Below are 20907 nucleotides of genomic sequence, written 5' to 3'. Positions count from 1 at the left end.
CTAGCTGTCTGAACCCCACCCGGCCGATAGGTAAACCTCCAAGACGAACGGCTGCCGGGAAGTTGACCGAACGGTTGGCTTCCAAGTTAGGTGGCTCTTTGTGGAAGTGTTTGTTACCAACGGCTGGCAGCTCATAGGCTGTTTGTCTTTTGTATCTGGTAGTACAGAAGCAAAGGTCTGCAGTCTGCCTGCTTCCAGGCTTCTTGAATGCGGGGAGGTGGGATCGGGCACCGGCGATAAGTGGATAAGCAGCCCTGTGGGCAGCGGGGGAGCTCCGAGAGGCACCCCCGCGTTCAACCGATAAGAGCCTTGGTGGAGGAGGGAAGCTTGCCACGCGCCCGGTGCTGGTGACGTCCGCTGCATGCAACTGCCATCCCATGGCCATTTGGTTGACAGAAAGGGGATTGGATGCCATCCTGATACCCGGTGATATCTCTTTGTAGCATTAATAAATACCAGTAGTAGCACCCATCTCCCCGACCGACCGACCGGTTCTTTGTTCTTTTTGGTTTTTGGTTTTTAATTCTTGGTTCCTTACTACTCTAGCTCTCCCTGTTTTTGACATCTAGGGAAAGCAACCAAGAAAGACTGGACACTTGGGACGAACACCACTGGTTCCCCCGATTTCAACATGGCACCCTCGGCCATAGCCACCACCCCCACCACAGCTCCTACAGCCTCTCTGTCGACAGAGTATTCTGATACCATTACATTTTACCTGAACGGCACCCGTGTTGTCCTTGACGATGTCGACCCAGAGGCCACCCTTCTTGAATACCTGCGAGGCATCGGCCTAACTGGCACCAAGCTGTACGTCCCCTCCTCCTCCTCCTCCTCCTCCTCCTTCTTCTTCTTCTTCCTCCTTTTGTATCCCCGGCATATCACTAACATCCCCCCAGCGGCTGCTCCGAAGGCGGCTGCGGCGCCTGCACCCTCGTCCTCTCGGGCTTCAACCCAACCACCAAGAAAATCTACCACGCCTCCATCAACGCCTGTCTCGCCCCCCTCGTCGCCATCGACGGCAAACATGTCATCACCGTCGAAGGCATCGGCAACGTCTCCCGCCCACACCCAGCCCAAGAAAGGATAGCAAAGGGCAATGGCTCCCAATGCGGCTTCTGCACCCCCGGGATCGTCATGAGCTTATACTCGATGCTAAGGAACAAGGCCGACAGCAAAGAAGAGCTCACGGAAGAGGAGATTGAGGAGGGGTTTGATGGGAACCTGTGCAGATGCACGGGGTACCGGTCTATCCTGAACGCAGCACAGACTTTTGCCACGACAGGGAGGAAGGTAAAAGCAGCGGCAAATGGGGGCTGTGGCAGGGAAGGGGGCTGCTGTATGGAAAATGGCAGCGGGGGTGGGTGTGGGAGAGAGGTGGATGGCGGAGAGGCAACCAAGAGGTTCACACCGCCAGGGTTGATCGAGTACAACCCCGACACGGAACTGATCTTTCCCCCTCAGCTCAAGAAACACGAGCTTAAACCACTCGCGTTTGGAAACAAGCGCAAGAAGTGGTTCAGGCCGGTAACGTTGGAGCAGCTGTTGGAGATCAAGTCTGTGTTTCCGCAGGCGAAGATTGTCGGCGGCAGCACGGAGACGCAGATTGAGATCAAGTTCAAGGCGGTGCAGTATCCAGTCAGTGTTTACGTCGCTGATATCCCAGAGCTAAGACAGTACGAGTTCAAGGAGGACTCGCTGGAGGTGGGGGCCAACATTACGCTTACTGACCTGGAGCATCTCGCGCTGGAAGCACGGGAGAAGTACGGGGAGAAGAGAGGGCAGGTCTTCGAGGCGCTGCACAAGCAGCTCAAGTTCTTTGCTGGGAGGCAGATCAGGAATGTTGGCACGCCGGCGGGGAATCTGGTGACGGCGAGTCCGATTTCAGATTTGAATCCTGTTTTAATGGCGGCTGATGCTGTTTTGGTGGCGAAATCGCTGGGCGAGACGACGGAACTTCCGATGAAAGAGTTTTTCCAGGGGTACAGAAAGACAAGCTTGCCGGACGATGCCGTGCTGGTCAGCATCAAGATCCCGGTGACGAGGGAAAAGGGCGAGCTTTTCAGGGCGTACAAGCAGGCGAAGAGGAAGGATGATGACATTGCTATCGTGACGGGTGCGTTGAGGGTGAGGGTGGGTGAGGATGGAGCTGTGGAGGAGGCGAGGCTGGTGTACGGCGGTATGGCGCCTATGACGGTGGCGGCGAAGAGGGCCGGCGAGTTTTTGAAGGGGAAGAAGTTTGCCGAGTTGGAGACGTTGGAGGGCACGATGACTGCGTTGAGCCAGGACTTTGATCTGAGCTTTGGGGTTCCCGGTGGTATGGCGAGTTACAGGAAGTCATTGGCGTTGGGCTTCTTCTACAGGTTCTATCATGATGCGATGAAGGAGTTTGCTGAGGGCGAAAGGGATGAGGAGGCAGTAGAGGAGATTGAAAGAGAGATCTCAACAGGCAAAGAGGACGAGGCGGCTGCGGCGGCATATGAGCAGGAGATTGTCGGCAAGTCGAACAACCATGTTGCTGCGCTGAAGCAGGCAACTGGTGAAGCTCAATACACAGACGACATCCCACCAGCGAGAAATGAGCTGCATGGCTGCATGGTCCTCTCGACCAAAGCGCACGCCAAGCTGTTGTCGGTTGACTTTTCGCCCGCGCTCGGTGTTCCAGGCGTGGTGGATTACATCGACAAGAACGACATGCCCAGCTCGGCAGCCAACCGTTGGGGTGCGCCGCACTTTGAGGAGGTCTTTTTTGCCGAGGATGAGGTGCACACTGCTGGCCAGGTCATTGGTATGGTGCTCGCCACATCTGCTGCTCGCGCTGCCGAGGGTGCTCGCGCTGTCAGGGTCGAGTACGAGGAACTACCTGCCATCTTCACCATGGAGGAGGCCATCGAAAAGGAGAGCTTCTACAAGTTCTTCAGAGAGATCAAAAAGGGAGATCCGGAAGGCGCGTTCGAGAAGTGTGACTACACCTTCACCGGTGTTGCCAGGATGGGCGGCCAAGAGCATTTCTATCTCGAGACCAACGCCGCGATTGCTGTTCCCAAGCCTGAAGATGGTGAGATGGAGATTTGGTCCAGCACCCAGAACCCCAACGAAGCCCAAGTTTACGCCTCCCAAGTTCTTGGTGTCCAGTCCAACAAGGTCGTCGTCAAAGTCAAGCGCATGGGCGGTGGCTTTGGCGGAAAGGAGTCCAGATCCGTTCCCCTGAGCTCTTACTGCGCTCTCGCTGCTAAAAAGACCCGCAGGCCAGTTCGTGCCATGCTCACCCGCGAGGAGGACATGCTCACCTCGGGTCAGCGCCATCCCTTCCTCGGCCGGTGGAAGGTAGGCGTCAACAAAGATGGCAAGATCCAAGCCCTCGATCTCGACATCTTCAACAATGGTGGTTGGTCTTGGGATCTCAGCGCTGCTGTCTGTGAGCGCGCCATGACGCACTCCGACGGCTGCTACCTCATCCCCAACATCCACGTCCGCGGCCGCATCTGCAAGACCAACACCGTCTCCAACACAGCTTTCCGCGGGTTTGGTGGTCCCCAAGGCATGTTCATCGCAGAACAGTACATGTCTGAAGTCGCTGATCGTCTCGGCATGCCTGCTGAACGGTTCCGCGAGATCAACATGTACAAGCCGTTGGAGGAGACTCACTTTAACCAACCATTGACTGACTGGCACGTTCCTCTGATGTACAAACAGCTTCAAGAAGAGTGCGACTATGCCGCTCGCCGGGAAGCAATCACCAAATTCAACGACACACACAAGTGGCGCAAGCGCGGGCTGGCTCTCATCCCAACAAAGTTCGGTATCTCCTTCACAGCTCTTTGGTTCAACCAGGCCGGCGCTCTTGTCCACATTTACCACGATGGTTCCGTCCTCGTCGCCCACGGTGGCACGGAGATGGGTCAAGGTCTCCACACCAAGATGACGCAGATTGCCGCCCAGGCACTCAACGTTCCGTTCGACTCGGTCTACATCTCCGAGACGGCCACCAACACCGTCGCCAACGCGTCTGCCACTGCCGCATCGGCATCATCCGACCTGAACGGCTACGCCATCTACAACGCCTGCCAACAACTCAACACCCGCCTCCAGCCCTACCGTGAAAAGCTCGGGCCCAAGGCAACAATGAAGGAACTCGCCCACGCCGCCTACTTTGACAGAGTCAACCTCTCGGCCCAGGGCTTCTACAAGACCCCCGAGATCGGCTACGTCTGGGGCGAGAACAAGGGCAAGATGTTTTTCTACTTTACCCAAGGCGTCACGGCCGCCGAAGTCGAAATCGACACTTTGACTGGCTCCTGGACCTGTCTGAGAGCGGACATCAAAATGGACGTTGGGCAGTCGATCAACCCGGCTATTGACTATGGTCAGATACAGGGGGCGTTCATCCAGGGTCTGGGGCTCTTTACGATGGAAGAGTCGCTTTGGTTGAGGAACGGACCGATGAAGGGGAGCCTTGCTACTCGCGGTCCAGGGAACTACAAAATTCCTGGCTTCAGGGATATACCGCAGGTTTTTAATGTGAGCTTGCTCAAAGATGTGGAGTGGAAGGATTTGAGGACGATTCAGAGGAGCAGGGGGGTGGGTGAGCCGCCGCTTTTTATGGGGAGTGCGGTCTTCTTTGCTATCAGGGATGCGCTGAAGGCGGCGAGGAGGCAGTATGGTGTTGAGGCGGGGGTGGGGGTGGATGAGAAGGGGGATGGGCTGCTGAGGTTGGAGAGCCCGGCGACGGTGGAGAGGATTAGGTTGGCTTGTTGTGATCCTATTGTTGAGAGGGCCAGGGTGGAGGAGAGGGAGGGGGAGAAGAGTTTTTTTATTGCTATTTGAGGGGGTGGGAAAGGAAAATGAGGGATGGATTTTGGGTTCGGGTTGTATTATAGTCTGAGTTATCTTTTTATCCGGTTGAAAGATGGAGGAATACGAAGTGGTGCTGGTTGGATCCGGGAATGTGCTTTCAAGTGTGCATGCCTAGATAAAGTGATGGGGGTTGTTGAGGCGGTGTTTTGTTCGTGACAGGCGGAGCAGTTTGGCTATGTCCGTTTGATGGAAGCAGTATCTTTCTGGAAGACGGATCTACATTACTTTTGCTAGAGCGAAGCTCCCATAAAGCCGTGGTGGGAATCAAGGCATGACAGGGGGTTCGCTCTCCTTAACGAAACCAAAGTTGTTAAAAAAGAGCATTCTCAGCAACTGGAAGTTCTCGGTGTGTTTATTGGCCTAGACGTTTATCTAGAGTATTTCCTCCTTTTGGCTTTTTCTTATTTTTATTATTATTGTTTTCTGTTTATTTTTTTTTTCCATATGGGCAGAGAGGACCACGAGGAGGAGCTTCGCTGACTTGTTGATCGAGACGGGTTGATCAATGTGTCCTTGATACACTTATCGGTTTTCTAGAGACTCCCAAGTGCCATGTCTAAAATTAGGGGATATATGTCTTTTTTCTTCCCCATGAATGACCGTATTCCCATGGAACTTTGATATTTTTTTCAAACATTCCCTTGGACTCTTTCCCGCAGCAAGGCTTTCACATGCTGGTGGTGAGATGTCTTGGCGTTGATGGCTGCCACCGAGAGAAGCGTCGCCACAACGAGTTGCTGCCGGCTGTGGATCATCGAGTTGTACCTGATAAGACCCAGAAGACTTTGTTTTTATATGATGAGCGACTGTGGGGATTGCAATGTCCTCCTCGAGGTTTGTCTCACTTTCAGACCAGGCGCCTGGCAAAGGCTGTGTGTGTGGCTGTGGCTGGTGGGCTCCACCTATTCAGAGGGAGGAATCTGGACCTTCAAAGGTGGTTTTCTCAACAGGTAAGTGGGCCGGCTATGTGACTGCCCTTGAGCCACAGGCCCGCGGAGGTCGTTTGAATCCGAGATAAGTCGAGGTTGACTTCCGTCACATCTACTCAAAAGCTTGTGGTTGCTGTGGAGATGTGGCTCTTTGTTTACACCTCCTGAAACCACGTTGAGATATTTTGTTGAGATTGATGATGAGCTCCGGGGCTGTGCTGCATGCACCGCAGCAAGCGTCACCCCTTTCTTGTCACCTTCCACTAAGTATAGGGTCGAGTAAACGGTTACACACCAAAGCTTTTGATCGACCGGTCTTTTTCTGGATGGTTGGTGTTGCGGCGATTAGGAGGCACACGACGGCCAGGGGGGGGCTTGTAAGCGTGGTGAGTTGGTTTTCGAGAGCTTTACCTCTGTGGCTCCTAGCGGGAGGGGTTGTAAGAGGGGAGAGGGGAGAGGGGATGGGGGATGAGGAGTAGTAGTAGTAGTAGGAAGAGGAGGAGGAGGAGTGACAGCAGGAGTAGGGACAGCAGGAGTAGGGACAGCAGGAGAACGGACAGCATGAAAAGGGACAGGAGATGACAGGGCGGCAAAAGGACGAGGAGCAGGAGGAGAAGCACATCTGCCCGATTTTCATGGAAGACCTGTTTGAGCAGAGCTTCGACAGGGTGTTTGAGTTGCCCTGTCGTCATCAGTTCCACCTCTCATGTGTGCGGCCGTGGCTGGGGTTGGATAGTGTGAGCGGGAATGATATGGGACCGCCTCTCCATTTTGCGAGGGATTGTCCTTATTGTCGACAAAAGGTGACGCTGCTTGGGTTCGTGCGGGCCGCGGATGACAAGATTCGGAAGAATAGAGAGGGTCGAGTGGGTTTGGGTATCGAGTGAGGGATGGGAGGGATCGGATCTCTTTTCTTTTGAGATTGTATATAAGTTATCCATGATTGGGATGTATTTTTAAGAGAGAATACATACCAAATCATGGATAACTTATCTACAATCCAACATAAGATGGATATAAAAAGGTTGGACAGAAGAGAGCGAAACTATGATCAACTCAGCAAAGTTCGGGAACACCATCGATTGTGTACATAGCACCAGGTTAGATCACTCGTTTATACACACACCTCATCGTACACATCTTCATAATCTCATTACAAGCGAGTGGCAGCAGCGGCATCACAAGTTACCTAGCTTTCCAACGCTTCCACCCTCCCCCTCACTCCAAACACCACTACCATTATCTAAGTATTTATCTCATGCAAAAAAACAACAGCAACCAATACCTTCCCCCGTCACCTCAAACTACTTGTTCAACGAATTCAGCCTCCTACACTGCGGCATGGGAAAGTTGTTAGCCAATTCCATCTTGTCCTTGTTGTAAGAAAACCACCCCGTCGCCTGGTCCTTCAGCTCCTGCTTCCTCTGCATCTCCTTCTCACACTCGATCCTCAGCTGCTGCACAAACACCACCTCGGCCTGCCTATCCAACCAGTTGAATTTGGCCGGGGTGTAAGACTTGATGTCGGCCTTGTTGAGGTAGTACTTTGTCTTGTAGTTTGGCATCATCCTCTCCACAGTATACGACGCATACGGCTGGTCAAACACCATGCTCGGCGTTGCCGGCGTCGTGATGGTCGTCAACCCGGAGAAAATAGACGAAATGATGGGAAAGATGAATAAGATGATGATGGGTAAAAGTCCCAGTATCGTCCCGAGCATGCTGGCCGGTGGTTCCTCCTGCCCGGGGTTTCTAGGCCTTGCTCTTGGTCTGCCGCCGCCGAATTGGTGGACTCTTATCCCTGGCCCGCCCATGCCGCCGAGGTTGAAGAAGAATTGTCCGCCGTCCATACCTGTTCACTTGTCAGCATCCATTTCTTTTCACCTCCTTCCCAGAAGTACTCACCCCCAAAAGGCCCCCCAAACCCACCACCCATTCCCCCGCCACCACCCCCAAAAAACCTAGCAAACATTTCTTCAGGACTAATCTCCTCCTCCCAACCCCCGAAACCTCCCCCCCTTGGCCGCCCCCCAAACCCACCCATCCCTGTTCCCTCCCTCGCCGCTGCCCTGGCCGACTCGAATCTACTATCGGGATCAGTCCCAAACCGATCAAATTTATCCCTCTTTTCCTTATCCCCCAAGACACTGAACGCTCTCGCGACCATCTTGAACGCCTCGTCCGCGTGCTCGTGCCCGTTTTTGTCGGGGTGTGTCAGGAGGGAGAGCTTGCGGTATGCCTTTTTCACCTCGGAGTCGGTGCATGTTTTTTGGATGTCGAGGATCTCGTAGAAGGCGGTGGGGGAGCAGCGGCGGATGCGGAGGACGGCGGCTTTTTGGTCGGGGGTATAGGTGCGCGATTGGGAGCCTTGGTTGTGGCCGTTGTGGGTGGAGGAGGAGGTGCCGGCTGCTGTGCGGGAGCGGGCGGTGCCGTCGCTGGCGGAGGCGCCGGAGGTTTTGGCTTCGGGCATGGTTGCCCTTGGGACTGCGGTGGTGTTGAAGTGGTGGTGGCGGTGGTGGTGTAGTAAAGGGGGTGATGTTGGAGTTGGTATCTATCGGCTGTCGGAGACGGGGGGAGTCGCAAGACCGGTTGGTGGAATCAGGGTTATCTGTCGCAACAAGAATTCTCTCTTCTGAGATTGGGAGAGCGATGATAAAAAGCAACAAGAACTGCCTCTGCGAAAAGAGAGGTCGTAAAAAAGTTGGATTGCGATTGGATCTTGCAGAGTCGAACGCAAGCGATACACCACTGGTGACAGACAGCGACAGGAGGACACACCGGAAAGCGTGGCTTTTTTGGAGACCGCCGCACACTGACTGCAGCGCCCCCACACTCGCTTTTCTATATCACCCCCACGAACAACGTCCTTCCAGAAGTCGAAATGAAACGCGGAAGCCAGAAAAAATAAGACGATAGATTTGTTGAATATAGTTCAATTCAGACACCTATTTTCCATTGTGAATCCATCACACCCCTGTGACACTGGTGAGTGAACTCTTCCTCCTGCTGCTGTTCCAGAACCATCTGATTCTCCAGGTGCCAGGGACAACAACCCGTTGGCCCGTGCGTGACGTTTTTTTCCCCGGCAGGGGGCGCTGTATCGGTTGCTTAGTCATCTCGCTTGCCCTGTCGCAGCGGCAGAACCAACCAAACGACGTCACTGGTTTTTGGGGGAAAAGTTCATTATGGATTTGTGTGAGTGAGTGAGTGAAGAGTGAAGCGAGTGAAGTGAGCGACAACATGTGGAGATGAGACGACGAGATATTGGAGACTTACGACCGCACTGAAGCTCTCTATTCAATCGAATACTCAGATACCCGTCTTGAAACCGTCGACCAAATACCAGTGCTCAGAATGGCTTCAACAAACCAAGACAACGTCACCTTCCGTGACACCATCCGCGCCTGGGGCAGTAAGTCAACTCCTAAACACCACTCTCACACATCCCCTCTCTGGTCCACCCCCCTCCCCTTCTCTTTCTTCCCCCTCCTCATTCACCATTTTGATACTAATACACACCCAGCATCCTCCATCCCCCCAATGACCCTCTCCTCCCTAGCCCTAGCCCTCCACCTCCGCCCTTTCCAGCCCCTCCCCTTCCTCTTCTCCCCCCTCCTCGCCTTCTCCTCCTACCTCACCCTCGCCGGCTTCAAAGTCGACGGCGCCGGCACAAACGCAGCCTGGTCAGGCATCTACGTCCTCCTCGCCTCCCGCCGCTCACCCCCGGGCGGCGTCCGCCAAAAGTTCATGTCCCTCCGCGGCGGCGTCCGCGGACTCGCAATGGGAATAGGCGCCATCAACACCGTCTGCGGAGCCTACGTCTACGCTACCGGCGACCGTAAGGCAGAAGAAGAAGAGAGGAGGGAAGTAAACAGGTGGGGGGTGTATGATGATTGAAACTTGTTACTCAAAACTGGAGATAAAAAGACTGAAAAAGGGGGAGATGGCAATAGGATTTCGACGATATGGCATGCGAGTTCAAGGATGGAATGACACAAGGCTGGTTGTTTGTCTTCTCAAAATTTGCATAGTTTCTATCGACGCTCCTCCCACCAGTTGCCCGGCAAAAGAAGCACGGCAGCCACACCTAGCCAAAAAGCTCAGCATGGACATACCCGGGGCAAGTAATATCACCCCCATGTCTCTGTCTTGTACATATAAAATATACTATACAACTAGTGTAGCATAGTCCCCCTCAATAAACGGGTTCTCACTCAAAAAAGACCCAAAAAATGTACCCAGAGAGATAAAAGAAAACAAAAGGAGGCTACTAGGGAATAAAAAAGATGCTAGCCGCCAATAAAAAAAAAACTAGAAAAAAAAACGCCAGGGAGACCACCTCAGCACTTGATCAGTCTCCGCTCCCTTGTCCCAACGAGTCTTGAGGGGTTTCTATGCCACTATGCCATCCGTCCCAAAAATACCGATGCAGTATATCAAAGGTAAGGGGGTTGTGTGAATGCAATGATATCAGACAGCCTCGCCCATGGTGACTCGTCCCACGATCCCTGCCGATTTCTCCTCTTGTCCCAATCTACCCAAAGCTGTGCCATTGCACTACTCTTCCAATACTTTGCCTCGCTGAGGCGCCGCTGATATTAGCTTAGTGCCTGAAAATAGCCAGATGACGGTCATGATGAGGGCGAAGAAGGTGGCTCGGAGGAAGTTTCGGGTTCGAAATGGCAAGGTCACCTCTCGAAAAAGATTCGAAATGTCGGCCGGCTCAAAGCCGGTGATGTAATTTACGTCACAGTCTCGGACCTTCGGCTCAGCGTACCTCTTGTACTCGCTAAGCACGTTGCCAAGCTCCCAACCAGAAAGTTTGCGCACCACACCAACGACACACCCAGTGCGATGCTGTCATACTGTCAGAGAACTGCTTCGTAATAATGCAAAATCCGGACTGAAATCATACCTTGCCGTGATTGCAGTGAATCAGCAATGGGTGATTCCTGCGGTCCAGAACCAGCCGGAGAATTGACCTCATGGTGGCAATCGGGATGGCCTGCTTCTTGGTGCCCTTCATGTCAAAGACGCAGTGGTTGATGCCATTCCTCTCAATGAACTTGTCATAGCCTTGTGGGAACTCTTTTTGTACAAGGGTGCTGCGTTTCATGTTAGTAACAGCTTCCTTGCAAAATGGAAGAGCAGAGTGGATGGTGCCTACACGATTGTTTTCAACTTCAAGCCCTCGATAAAGCCGTAGTCCTCCGACTGTGGGAAACTGCTTCTGTACACGCCTGGAACAACGACACCAAAATTGGAGGGCCGGCCCTCGGTTGGAAGTATCCTGTCCAGCTCAAGAGCTGATATTGAGCCAGACTCGAGGTCGTCATTTGGCGGGTGAAAGGCATCGCGGGGTCCGGTGGTGGATGTGCGGTGTTTCTGACTTGAGAGCTGAAGCTGTTCCACATCTCTCTCCGGGTCGGCGGCATGCACTGATGGCGATGACTCGAGGCTGGATTGACTGCTGTAGGTGGTAGATGTCGACGCCGTGCTTCTTCTCTCGTCCCCGTTGGCCTGATAATCCAGTGTTTGTTTCTCCATTTCGTCTTCTTCGATGTATGGCCGAGCACTCCTCTTGGACATGACAACTTTCCCTCCTTCAGACATGGCGAAGAGACCGAGAGTCGTTTTTATGGCAGTGCCAGCACCCATGACAGGAGGTAACAGGTAGAATGGGTGAAGCCAAGGTTGGGTAGTCGTTATGGGGCAGATTGGAAAATGTCGGATCCGATCAGACCAGGAAGTGGGCGGTGGAGCAGTGGATGGCGGTCGCCGGGGTGTGGTCTCACGGGACGGTCGGAGGAAGCCGTGAACAATGCAGGCGAGAGGTGGATCGTCGGCCAAGGTGGTCGGGTCGGTCAAGAAGGCCGGGACTCTTTTTGCTTTTTGAGTTTTTAGGAGGATGAAGTGGAAGTGATGCCGGGAGTCGGGGACCGGGAGTCGCGAGTTAGAGCGGGATTGTTGGGTAATAAGAGTGGGTGGCTCGGTGGGCAGGATCAGAAAGAGATCCTAGGCACCTCTGAGTGGAGGGCGTTGCTGGTGATTACGGTTTCCCCATCTTGACAGAGAGAAATGAGAAGGTTCTTTGGGATTAAAAGAAAGGAGAATAGAATAGGGGGGCTGCCTTGCCTGTCGCAAAGCAAAAAGCAGGGCGAGAGGGTGCTGTGCTGTGCTCTGGCAGCTCGAAGCGATTTGGGTTGTGGGCTGTCGAAGGTAAAACAGTGAAAAGAAAGTCAAACGTATGAGGGTGCGGGTATGGGGATGGGGTCCTGGTTGTGGTTGATGAGTGGGCGCTCCACCAAAGACGGTGGGGTGGTGGTGGCTGCACAGTGTCAATGAACGGGCATGCCACTGCGCGAAGCGTCCAGCTGTCCAGCCGCGGGACGACGGGAGCTCAAACTGGGTTAGGGTCACGGAGAAAGACAAAGTCCGTCTTTTTCTTTGATCTGGAATTCTCTCCCCCTCTCCTCTCTCTGCTACTCTCTCTGACGAAAAAGTCGACGTTTCCTCGCCACCAACAGCCAAAAAGAGCCGGAAGAGTCCCTGCAGTGAAAGCCTCGTCAAGGCACTCTAAATCCCTGTCCGTTACACCGAGTGTGTACCTGTACGGAGCTACGTCGGGGTTAAACGTTGAGAACAGAGGTAGCAAACTCGAGTTCCTACCTTTGCACAATGACATCTTTCCCCTCCCACAGCGCCGTCAGCGTACGCCATGCAATTCCCCCAGGTCGTACCCCTTCCCCTTCTTTGAGATTGGGGATATTTCCCTTGATTACACATCACAGAATACAACCCCAGGCCGCGGGCGGGGGATACAATTAGCAACAATGCTGTCGTAGAACCGTCTCGTTTCCCCCACACGAACTCTAGGTTCTCCGCTTCTTGGCGGCGAGTCGCGTGCATAGCGCACAGCATAGCACAAAAGTCACCATGTTCTTCTTTTCTTTTCATCACTTGGGACTTTTCCATGCGCTTCATGTGGCTGCTCGAAAGCCACGTTGACAAGTGGATGATCAGTTTGTTGACGCCTGATCTAGTAGCGTAGTGTACCCGCCTCATCTGTGACTGAGCGAACGCGCGGAGGAGATGCCAGATCGCTGCACGCTCACACGGCACACTTCTTCCCTCAGAAGCGAGGCGGTCAATCAAAATATCGATCTAGACTCGCTACCCGGATGGATCCGATTTGGGTGAAACATTATCCATCCCCCAAATCGTCGAGTCTTTTCTGTCTATGCAGCCAAGTCTCTCAAGAGATGGGAAAATCCAGTTCATTGGTAGACCTGCCCACAAAGAAACATACGATTTCTACATCATGAATAAGAACACTGCACTGCTCTTAATACCGCAGATATTCCAATTCCCCCCTTCTCTCCCAAACTCAACCCGTCTCTTCGGGACAAAGGACACTGCGAAGCGAGAAGATGGAATTGGAAAGCTCTCGCGTGTAAGAGCTATGTCGCGGCCTGGATTCCGCGTCGGCCTGGTACAAAATACGTCATAGGCCCCTCCAGCTAATTGTATTTTCTGGGGTCAAGGGTGTGTCCGTGCACTCATCAAAGAGAACCCTGAGAAAACACCCCACGCAAATCAAATTTGTGTTTCACTGTGATTGGTAGAAAGTCAACACAGTTTCTCGACGCTATTTCCACTTCCTGAGCAAGAGAACAAAAAATCAAGAGACTGAACTGACGCAGTACACTATATTTTCCACGCTCGCGCGTTTGCCAGTTAAAAAAGCGAGGCTTGACGGTGGGATTCTGTTGTGGTGGACGTCAAACTCGGCAATGCAAGCCCCTAATGCACCCCAGTTTGGATGCACATCCCACGCTGGGCCACCCGGGATGTCAACCGCCCGCTTTCGAAACCAACAAAACAGCCAAATCCCACGCCGCAGTTCGCAGCTGGTTTCGCCAAATGAACCAATCTGAGGAAGCTTGGGGGGGGAGACTGCTCTCGTGATCACACCCAAATGAAGCCTGGAATTAATAACACCGAGCAAAATAGGGGATGGTTTCGAACGAAGCCAGTTCTTGCTTCTCACTAACCGCTTTTGGTACCCGCGAACCATTCCTCAAGGCCTGCGCTGTTGTGTGCGGTCACGTGTTGCGCACGTGACACCTGGCTGTCACCGATTGCACACTTCTTACCACATCTGAGAACCGATATGGGACAGTTGGAGAGATATTCCTCTGTGGTGAAACAAATAGATGCATCTATGCAAGACTTCTACGAGTTTACAGTCGACCTCGATATCCTGTTCGTCCGTAATCCCGGTAAAAAGTACATTTTCGTCGACCTCATCTCACTCACGATGTTTACCAGATCTCTCATCATCCCTCCATGTTCATTAACCACATAATCACGACTCGGTCAACCCACATGCTCACCACTACCAATCTCACACATCAACCCAACCTCCCCGGCACAAAAGGATGCCCAGCACTCAACCCCCCATCCACCGCCCACGCCTGCCCATTCACATAACTACTCTCATCACTCCCCAAAAACAACGCCACCCTCGCAATCTCATCCGCGTGTCCCCCCCTCTTGAGGGGATTCAGCTGCCCAATCTTCTTCTGCGTCCCCCTCTGCCTTGCCATCTCAAACACAGGCGCCGTCATCCCCGTCTCGATCAGCCCCGGACACAGCGCATTAATCCTCACCCCCGTTCCCGCCAACTGATAAGAAATCGTCTGCGCCATTGACACCACGGCCGCCTTTGAAGCCGAGTAGCTCGTATCACCAGCATTACTCCTCAACCCCGCCACCGACGCAGTAGCAATAATACTCCCCCCCGGAACCTTTTTACCTGGACTGGTCTTTTGCATCGCCGGGGCGGCGTGCTTGGCTGCCAAAAAGACAGACAGAGAGTTGACGCGCATCGTTTCCATGAAGCCGGATGGGTCGACGTCGGTGAAGAGGGTGTTGGGGCCGATGGTGCCGGCGTTGGCGAAGAAGACGTCTAGCCTGCCGTAGGTGGTCATGGCGTGGTTGATGACTTCGACGACAGAGGGCTCGTGGGCGGCGTCGAATTGGCGGGTGTGGACGTCGACTGAGGGGTAGAGGGTTGTGAGTTCTGCTTTGTGGGCGGCGAGGTTGGAGGGGTCAAAGTCGCAGATGTAGACTGCGCGGGCGCCGTTTTGGGCGAATTGGTGGGCTGAGGCGCGGCCGATGCCGAGGAGGGAGTTGGCGCCTGGGAAGTTTGTTAGCCCTATGTTGATGTGTTTGAGTATAGGTGAAGGGTATGATATATGAACTTACCAGTGATGATGACCACCTTACCGGCGGCTCGGGGGGTGGTGGATTCAGGGGCTACTTTGATGATGGGGGCGAGGCTGGAGCTGCCGGAGAGGTGGTTGGCCGTGGCCTCGAGGCGGCGTTTGGCTTGGTCTGACATTGTGATGGAAGACTAACTACTACTTGGGACGTGAGGAATTACAAGGTGAACTTCCCATCAATTCAAGAAGATTGAGAGGACCTTTTAATGAGATGGACGGTTGAGCATGTAAGACGGTAATGCTCGGTGTGAAAGGCGGGGATGCGGTTAGGTGGGGCCGAGCCGAGGCCAACGGAGCATCCGACGTCAATGTCTCGGTTGGGAAAACCAATTCCGTCTTCATCTCCATTGCCAAATGGACTTTCGTTGACGACTCCAATTTTTTGTTGATGTTGTTGGCGAGACCATGGGAGCATGGCCATGTTTGGAGGTTATGACATTGGGGCGGTTCACGATGGCATTGCGCAAAATTGAAGACAAAAGACTTTGGTTCACGACTGCATCGAGAGTCCAACTCGCCTCGTAAAAATGGTTATTCAAGTGTCTTCACCCGATGGTGTGTCGGTGAAACACATGCAGCATCGCACCTTCTTCATGAGCAGTGTTGGGCAGTGCCTCCTGCTTGCGCCTTCCTTCAAGCAACGATATACTTAGGCAGCAGTCACCAATCAGGCCAACCCAATTTGAAGTTGCACTTGTCTCAAATCTTATCAATCCGCTCTTTCATCCCATCTCAATTGTTCTTCTCACGCTATCTCTCATCTTTCGTCATGTCCAGATACACAATCGCTGGTGCTTGGCAGGGCCTCAAGGACACGGTGAAGCCCATCTTATCGGAAGCCTACTACGAAGAATACTACGCGAGAGTGCCAGAGGATTAACCCGTGGCTGAGGAAGAACCTATCGCAGTTCGTCTGTCCATTTAGAATTCATAATCGCTGTCCGTTGTACTGACTGCGATCCAGGATCGCGAAGAGAATGTGGCGGTAACGGAACCTCATCAATACACGCCGTTTGTCAGACTCGACTACCAGCATCAGGCTTCTTCGTCTGTTGCCAGGATCTCGTCAACAAGATATTGAATGCAAGCTGTATGTCACCGAGTTAGCCGCCCGCGGTTGACCGTTATGAAGCCCTCTCCTACGTGTGGGGCGATGCCTCGCCGACGACCCCTATCCAGGTCAACGGCGACACTCTGCAAATTGGCCTGAACCTTAGAAGCGCCTGTTGAACCTGAGGCTGCTTGGCCGTCCCAGAGTACTTTGGGTTGATTGCAATTTGTATTAATCAGCAGGAATACGGCGAGAAGCCTGGTCAGATCAACATGATGGGCCAGATATATCGCAGTGCATCACGATGCGCCGTCCGCCTCGGCAAGGCACATGTGTCAAAATCGAAAGATGTTCCCCAGAGAGACACAAAGAAAGCTTTTGCTGTTCTTAAGATGCTCGGAGAGGAGGGGGTCGAGATGAAAAGTTGGGCAAGAAAGTCGAGCCACACCAAGGCGAGATCTATAAGAAGCTGAGGGCTGATATGAATGTGGAGGATGCCATCTTTGAGAACAAGTGTTGAAGGGAGTATGAACTGCTCAGGAAATTATTGTCGCCAAACGGGCTCTAATGGTAAATGGGCCGCATCAGATGGAGTGGGATTTTTACGTGACGCCATTCAGCATGGCTTGGACCTGGATCTGACAGCCTGGACCGTCAATGTTCTCGGGGTTGGTATCCCACTTGTTACGGCAGTGTTTGAGGACGTCCAACGGATTCGGGACTTGGCAATAACACCAAGCTCAAACCCTTGCCGATGAGCTTCTCGGGTATTTGATCCATACACGGGCGCGTGACGCTTCCGACCTTCGAGACAAGATATTTCGTGTCTTGGGCTTTTCTGGTGGTCGGTTGAAAGATGCTGGGGTCGCACCGGACTACTGGTCTACTGCCGCCCAGGTATGTCGGGATGCTGCTATTCGAATCATTACTGTTTCTGGGAATTTTGATATCTTGGGTCTCTGCATCCGAGTTGAGACGCCAACAGCACCCAGGGATCCCTCATGGGTTCCAGACTGGAGTGTACAATTCGCGATCGCTTCCCCTCTGGTATACGACGCACTGGGACAACCTCGGAGTACACATGCTTCGAAGGGGTCACCGCCTGTATCTTGGCGTGTTCAAGGACATGTGATCGACATTGTTGGTCGTCTGGCCCCCATACAGCGCCAATTCGCCATTGTCGAAGGTGTGCCTTACACAGTGGAAGAGGCAGGAGAGACTTCGGGATTTGGGGAGTCCATGGTGGAGTTGTTCGGCATTGCTTGGAAGACCTTGGTTGCGAGTATCCCTTTTTTGGCCGTCTATGTTGAGTGGGAGAGCTTTACAACGGAGCTCCATCCAACGAATCCTGACCCCATCTCAGCAGATGCCATGTCAATATTCTGCCAGACATTGTGCACCGGCACACTTATGCCCGGTGGAAGAGAGGAGACGGAAAGGGCCTTTCATCACTGGCTTCCTGCTCTATCAACGATCAGGAGGCTTATGGCCATGAAGGCAGACAAGAAGGCAGATAAACTGTTCAAGACGGCAAGCTTGCTTGGGTATACCAGGAAGAGGCGGCAAAGCTACGGGTACTTCATTCCGTACTTATCGCAAGTGAAAGAGCGGAGGATGGGAGCCACAGTTAAAGGATATCTCTGTCTGCTTCCTTGAAACACAGAACCGAATGATCAAGTTTACATTCTGAGCGCTGGTAGGGTGCCTGTGGTTCTTCGACCACGCAGTGACGGAACGGCTGAATTCATCGGCGAGGCTTATGTGCATGGAATCATGAATGGCGAGGCTTTTAAAACAGAAAGCTACACCGACGTTAGAATAAGATGAGCTGAAAAGACTCATGTCGATACCGTCAACGTCGCAATATCACCGTTGAGGCTGGCTCGATCGGAGCTCAAACACGGGAGCACTCGGCACACCTTTGAACGCCATCGACCCAACACGAGGGAATGGCACCCCAACCAGCCATTGGATTCTTTTCACAAGCACCTTGCTGCCACGAGCCCATCAATCTTCCAGCCCTTCGGGCTGTCTGCCTGCACGCTCATCACCACCACCACACTTCGGACACGAGGTTCTGTCGAACCGAGTTCTATTGGCTTGGCGGCCGATCGAAGCTGGCTTGTCTTGAAGAAAGTGCGGGTAGCGTCGACACCTTTTTCCAGGTCGCCGACCTGGGCTTTTTCACCATGTGCAGAAAGGGGTGGGAGTGGCTGCTTCTAGTAGGGCTGGAGAAGCGCCCCTTCTTCCGACCCGATCGAAGCAAGACAGGAGTGCTAAGAATAGATATCTTTCTTTCAAGATGCAGGTCCGGGATCCTATGCATGACTGTCAAAATGCGATGATTCGACCACCGCTTTATGTACGGTTCTAACCCCCTAACCTTTGTGCCTGGTTGGTAGCTAGAAGGCCGCGTCACCAGAGAGGCAGACCACTTGCTCGGAGATGTTAGAACCGGCTTATCAATTCCGGTAGTTGTCTTTTAACTTCTCTATCAGCCGCAGTATGGGGGAGGGGGGTTGGTTCGACTTGTTCAGATTGTTCGGGTGGAAGCATGGAATACAACTGTCTCATGCCGCCAACCATCGACTGCAACTCCCGCGGCTGGATTTCGAGAATATTTTCTGGGCTTCTATGGGGGAGGGGGTTTTCACAGTACACCTAGGATCTTTTCAGCCTCCTACTCCACGAGAAGGATCAAAAACGGTGGTGGCTTTTCAGCCGCTGTGATCACAGGATGTGTGTGTGGTTGGGAGGAAACTGGGATGACCTCATGGCTTTGCTCCTCCTCCTCCTCCTCGATGACGCACCATTGTTGACGGGTAGTGAACAACTGATGAGTTTGCCAAAATGACGGTGAAACCCAATATCTTCGAGAGCCCAACTGTGGGGGTGGGGGAGGGGGGGAGCTATAGTAGCAAACATGACCCAAGGGCGAAAGCATGAGCTTTTCGTTTCTATTTAGCAAACATTTCGAGGGTACAGGAACCCCTCCGCAGCATATGTACTGCATCAACACACGACAGGTTTTTTTTCTCTGTCTGGTTGCCGTGACCTGACCTGACCTGACCTGACCTGACCTGACCTGACCCTGGGTGCGGGTGGGATGGTCTCACTGCGGGAAAATTTGTGCGAGGGGGGGTTCATTGGAGGGTAGAGGGAGATGTAATTTTGCTTGTACGTGCATGGAAAGGTTAATAAAAGGTTGGGCAGGTTGGTTGGGTAAATGGGGGGGATTATTACACCGAGGTGCGGTGATGTGCACAACGGATTTTGGTGAGAGGAAGCCCTTTGGGTAGGTGATGAGGAGGAGTTACTTAGGTGGGGAGCGGTTGTGAGACTGTGGGCTGAAATTGGGAGAGGCGGGTTTGTTCGACGTTGGGAAAAGGGAGGATAACACGAGGTTTGAGGGTTTCGTGAAAGTTCCCCCCAGGCTTTGCTTGCTGGGTTTGAATGGTTGATGAGAGAAAGGTGTGATTTGGTAATGGGTTTGGACAGGATGGTTGGGTCATGGAGATGGGAATGGAGATGAACCTACGACAACGGACGGGAAGGGGAGACGGTAGAACACGCCATTCGCCGTTTCATTTTTCGGCTTTCGCGAATCTGGGATCGACAGTACAGGCTTGAGATTACCAAGATTTTACCTCCGTTGGGTGTGTGTGGGCGGGACGGACGGCGACGGACGGGGTGGAGGGGAGAAGGGAATGGGGACAAGGGGTTGTGAGAAGGCTGCAGGAGGGCGAGCGGTACCTGGATTGTTTTATGCAAGCCTACACGGTAATCCACATGGCCTTTTTTTTTTTTTTTTTTGATCGAGGAGAGCTGATGGTGCAGTAGACGGGGTTGCATGGGGAAAGAAGGAAGCCATTGGGTGAGAGAGAAGAGGCGTGAGTGGCGCACAAGGAAGGGCGGGGGGGGCGGGTGGTTGCAGATTCGTCAGTCTTCGACTATGTGAGATTTTTGTCCTGCATTCCGGTCTTCATACGAGACTATTCTCGTCGGGCGGCGGGATGGTGCAGCGGTTGTGTAACGGTGAGTCCACTTGTCGCCAAGGGGGATTTGGCTTGCGAGTAGTGGGTATCTTGTACCTACCATCACGCAGGTGCGTGTGTGTGTACCTCGCTCTTCTTTGATCCGCGTCTCGAAAACCCCGTCTGTCTAGGGGACCCACTGTCTGGAACCAGCACACACACACACACACACGCACAGGAGGTGGTGGTGCCGCCCGTCCTCCCGTTCAGAAATGGGGCACTGGGGGGCAGCCGTCTGATCTCTGCTCATCTATCGTACCTCTGGGCAACGCTGTGTTGCCATCGCTCAGCAGTCACGGGCCTGGTACTTGCCCCATTTCGAGAAAACGGGAGACACAAGATGGGGCTCATCATTTTGTGAAGAGGGAGGGGGTGGTGATGGGATATATAGACTGGGAATGCTTTTTTTTCTGTTGCGCCCGTGCCCACCTTTTTCTGACCCCTTTTCCGTTTTCTCTCACTTTTCCAGATTTTGTTTCGTTTTGATCACTCTGATTCGGACCTGTCACATCGCGGCTTTCCATCATCCATCAAACGGACACACGGCTTGCCCATCTTACCTTGCCTTGCTTGGGCATCTTTGCTTTTCGGAGGCAGACAGGTAAAGCTGAGACTGTTTGCCTCCGACTTGTTCGTTTGTATAGGGCTTATTAGGCTTGAAGCACAGCAGCTCAATCTCTTTCTTTTGGAGACAAGGCTTTATTGGGGGGGGAAGGCCGCATGGAGTTTTGATCTGGTCAGATCACCGA

General features: G+C 53.2%; 6 protein-coding genes across 6 annotated transcripts; 3 read left to right on the top strand and 3 right to left on the bottom strand.

Moving 5' to 3' along the window:
- Positions 1-352: 352 nt before the first annotated feature.
- Positions 353-4827, top strand: QC764_306240 (uncharacterized protein; the record flags this gene model as incomplete). Its single annotated transcript, XM_062945729.1, has 2 exons — positions 353-810; positions 900-4827. Exons 1-2 carry the CDS (start codon positions 632-634, stop codon positions 4825-4827), a joined length of 4107 nt encoding a protein of 1368 aa, XP_062801757.1. The 5' UTR covers positions 353-631.
- A 2018-nt stretch (positions 4828-6845) lies between these two features.
- HLJ1 (Chaperone protein dnaJ) lies at positions 6846-8542 on the bottom strand. The gene is made up of 2 exons (XM_062945728.1): positions 7692-8542; positions 6846-7638 (listed from the first exon to the last, which is right to left on the bottom strand). The coding sequence occupies exons 1-2, from the start codon at positions 8254-8256 to the stop codon at positions 7091-7093; spliced, it is 1113 nt and encodes a 370-aa protein (XP_062801756.1). The 5' UTR covers positions 8257-8542; the 3' UTR covers positions 6846-7090.
- QC764_306220 (uncharacterized protein) lies at positions 7850-9950 on the top strand. The gene is made up of 2 exons (XM_062945727.1): positions 7850-9198; positions 9310-9950. The coding sequence occupies exons 1-2, from the start codon at positions 9141-9143 to the stop codon at positions 9681-9683; spliced, it is 432 nt and encodes a 143-aa protein (XP_062801755.1). The 5' UTR covers positions 7850-9140; the 3' UTR covers positions 9684-9950.
- Positions 9951-10078: 128 nt separating this feature from the next.
- On the bottom strand, positions 10079-12263 carry SIW14 (tyrosine-protein phosphatase siw14). Its single transcript, XM_062945726.1, has 3 exons — positions 10954-12263; positions 10702-10891; positions 10079-10643 (listed from the first exon to the last, which is right to left on the bottom strand). The coding sequence occupies exons 1-3, from the start codon at positions 11442-11444 to the stop codon at positions 10344-10346; spliced, it is 981 nt and encodes a 326-aa protein (XP_062801754.1). The 5' UTR covers positions 11445-12263; the 3' UTR covers positions 10079-10343.
- Positions 12264-13754: 1491 nt separating this feature from the next.
- QC764_306190 (uncharacterized protein) lies at positions 13755-15663 on the bottom strand. The gene is made up of 2 exons (XM_062945725.1): positions 15057-15663; positions 13755-14988 (listed from the first exon to the last, which is right to left on the bottom strand). The coding sequence occupies exons 1-2, from the start codon at positions 15190-15192 to the stop codon at positions 14201-14203; spliced, it is 924 nt and encodes a 307-aa protein (XP_062801753.1). The 5' UTR covers positions 15193-15663; the 3' UTR covers positions 13755-14200.
- A 179-nt stretch (positions 15664-15842) lies between these two features.
- Positions 15843-16154, top strand: QC764_0053660 (uncharacterized protein; the record flags this gene model as incomplete). The annotated part of the gene is made up of 2 exons (XM_062940450.1): positions 15843-15938; positions 16038-16154. 2 exons carry the CDS (start codon positions 15843-15845, stop codon positions 16152-16154), a joined length of 213 nt encoding a protein of 70 aa, XP_062801752.1.
- Between the last annotated feature and the right edge of the window lie 4753 nt (positions 16155-20907).

Source organism: Podospora pseudoanserina, chromosome 3 (assembly GCF_035222485.1).
Source record: "Podospora pseudoanserina strain CBS 124.78 chromosome 3, whole genome shotgun sequence".
Classification (NCBI taxonomy): domain Eukaryota; kingdom Fungi; phylum Ascomycota; class Sordariomycetes; order Sordariales; family Podosporaceae; genus Podospora; species Podospora pseudoanserina.
This window is presented reverse-complemented; position numbering and strand designations above follow the sequence as displayed.